Here is a 928-nt window from a genome sequence, read left to right as displayed (position 1 = left end):
GGGGGGGAGAGGGGGGAGAGGAAGACTATATTCAGAATAATATAGACATTTTTATAGAGTGACAACTGCAACAATGCTATTCCTATGGCATATATGACTTACTAGAATATCAAATAAATATGTTCTTTGCAAAATTATTTTGAAACTGATGAGGTAGTGATTTTAGAATCATCATAACTTACGTCCTTGGTATGCTTCCTCCAGTCAAGTCTTCCATGCCATTGGCTGTGACAACAATGTCATCCTCAATTCTCACTCCACCAAATCCACGGAAGCGGGCAATGGCCTCAGGAACCAAGAAACGAGCTTGCTCTGGGTTAGCAAGAGCCTGGTCCAGGAGCTATGGTGAAACAAAATGATCACATCAATAATCACAAGCTTTTTTCTTTTTTCATAACTAATGCATTGTCACCCTTTATTTTAAAGTCTGCCAATGACAATATGGGCAGTGCAAGCAAAACAGCATTAATACACACCATGATGAAAAACTCAGACGCCCCTCTTCATCTACATGGAACTGAGTTGCTATGGTTGTGCTAAACAGAATGTGTGACCTGAATCCTCATCCTCTGCACACCACAGGTCTGAGCATTACCACTGAGCAAGCCAGACACTAAAAAACTTTTCTGATGTGGTTTCAGTTATCAGCTTTTTCTACATATCCTAGTGGACTGCATCTTATACTGGTGTTACCATATATTGGCTAAAATGCTTCTAAAAGCAAGCTCTCAAAGGGGCAATATTATTAGAAGCACTATGTCTGAATTCTGTGCTAAAAGTGAAGAATGCAGTAAAGCACAATGGAAGCTCACAAATCTTGATGTTTTTGTGAGAAAAAGGTAGAAGGATGCCTAAATTTTTTCTAATTTAAATGTTGTTACTAATACATTTTTGCGCATATTTTCTACTACTTTTACTGCTATCAAAA

The 928-nt window shown here is 38.3% G+C and overlaps 1 protein-coding gene across 1 annotated transcript in view; it reads right to left on the bottom strand.

The window, feature by feature from the left end:
* Window positions 1-928, bottom strand: part of LOC119587177 (xaa-Pro dipeptidase-like) — a gene marked incomplete at its 5' end in the record, with an annotated part of 9,774 nt that overhangs the window by 1,965 nt on the left and 6,881 nt on the right. The window contains 1 exon segment of the mRNA XM_037935942.1: window positions 183-340. Coding sequence (XP_037791870.1) covers window positions 183-340 — 158 coding nt within the window.

Source organism: Penaeus monodon, chromosome 22, assembly GCF_015228065.2.
Source record: "Penaeus monodon isolate SGIC_2016 chromosome 22, NSTDA_Pmon_1, whole genome shotgun sequence".
NCBI lineage: Eukaryota > Metazoa > Arthropoda > Malacostraca > Decapoda > Penaeidae > Penaeus > Penaeus monodon.
The sequence above is the reverse complement of the archived record's forward strand: the minus strand, read 5'-3'. Positions and strand labels throughout refer to the sequence as shown.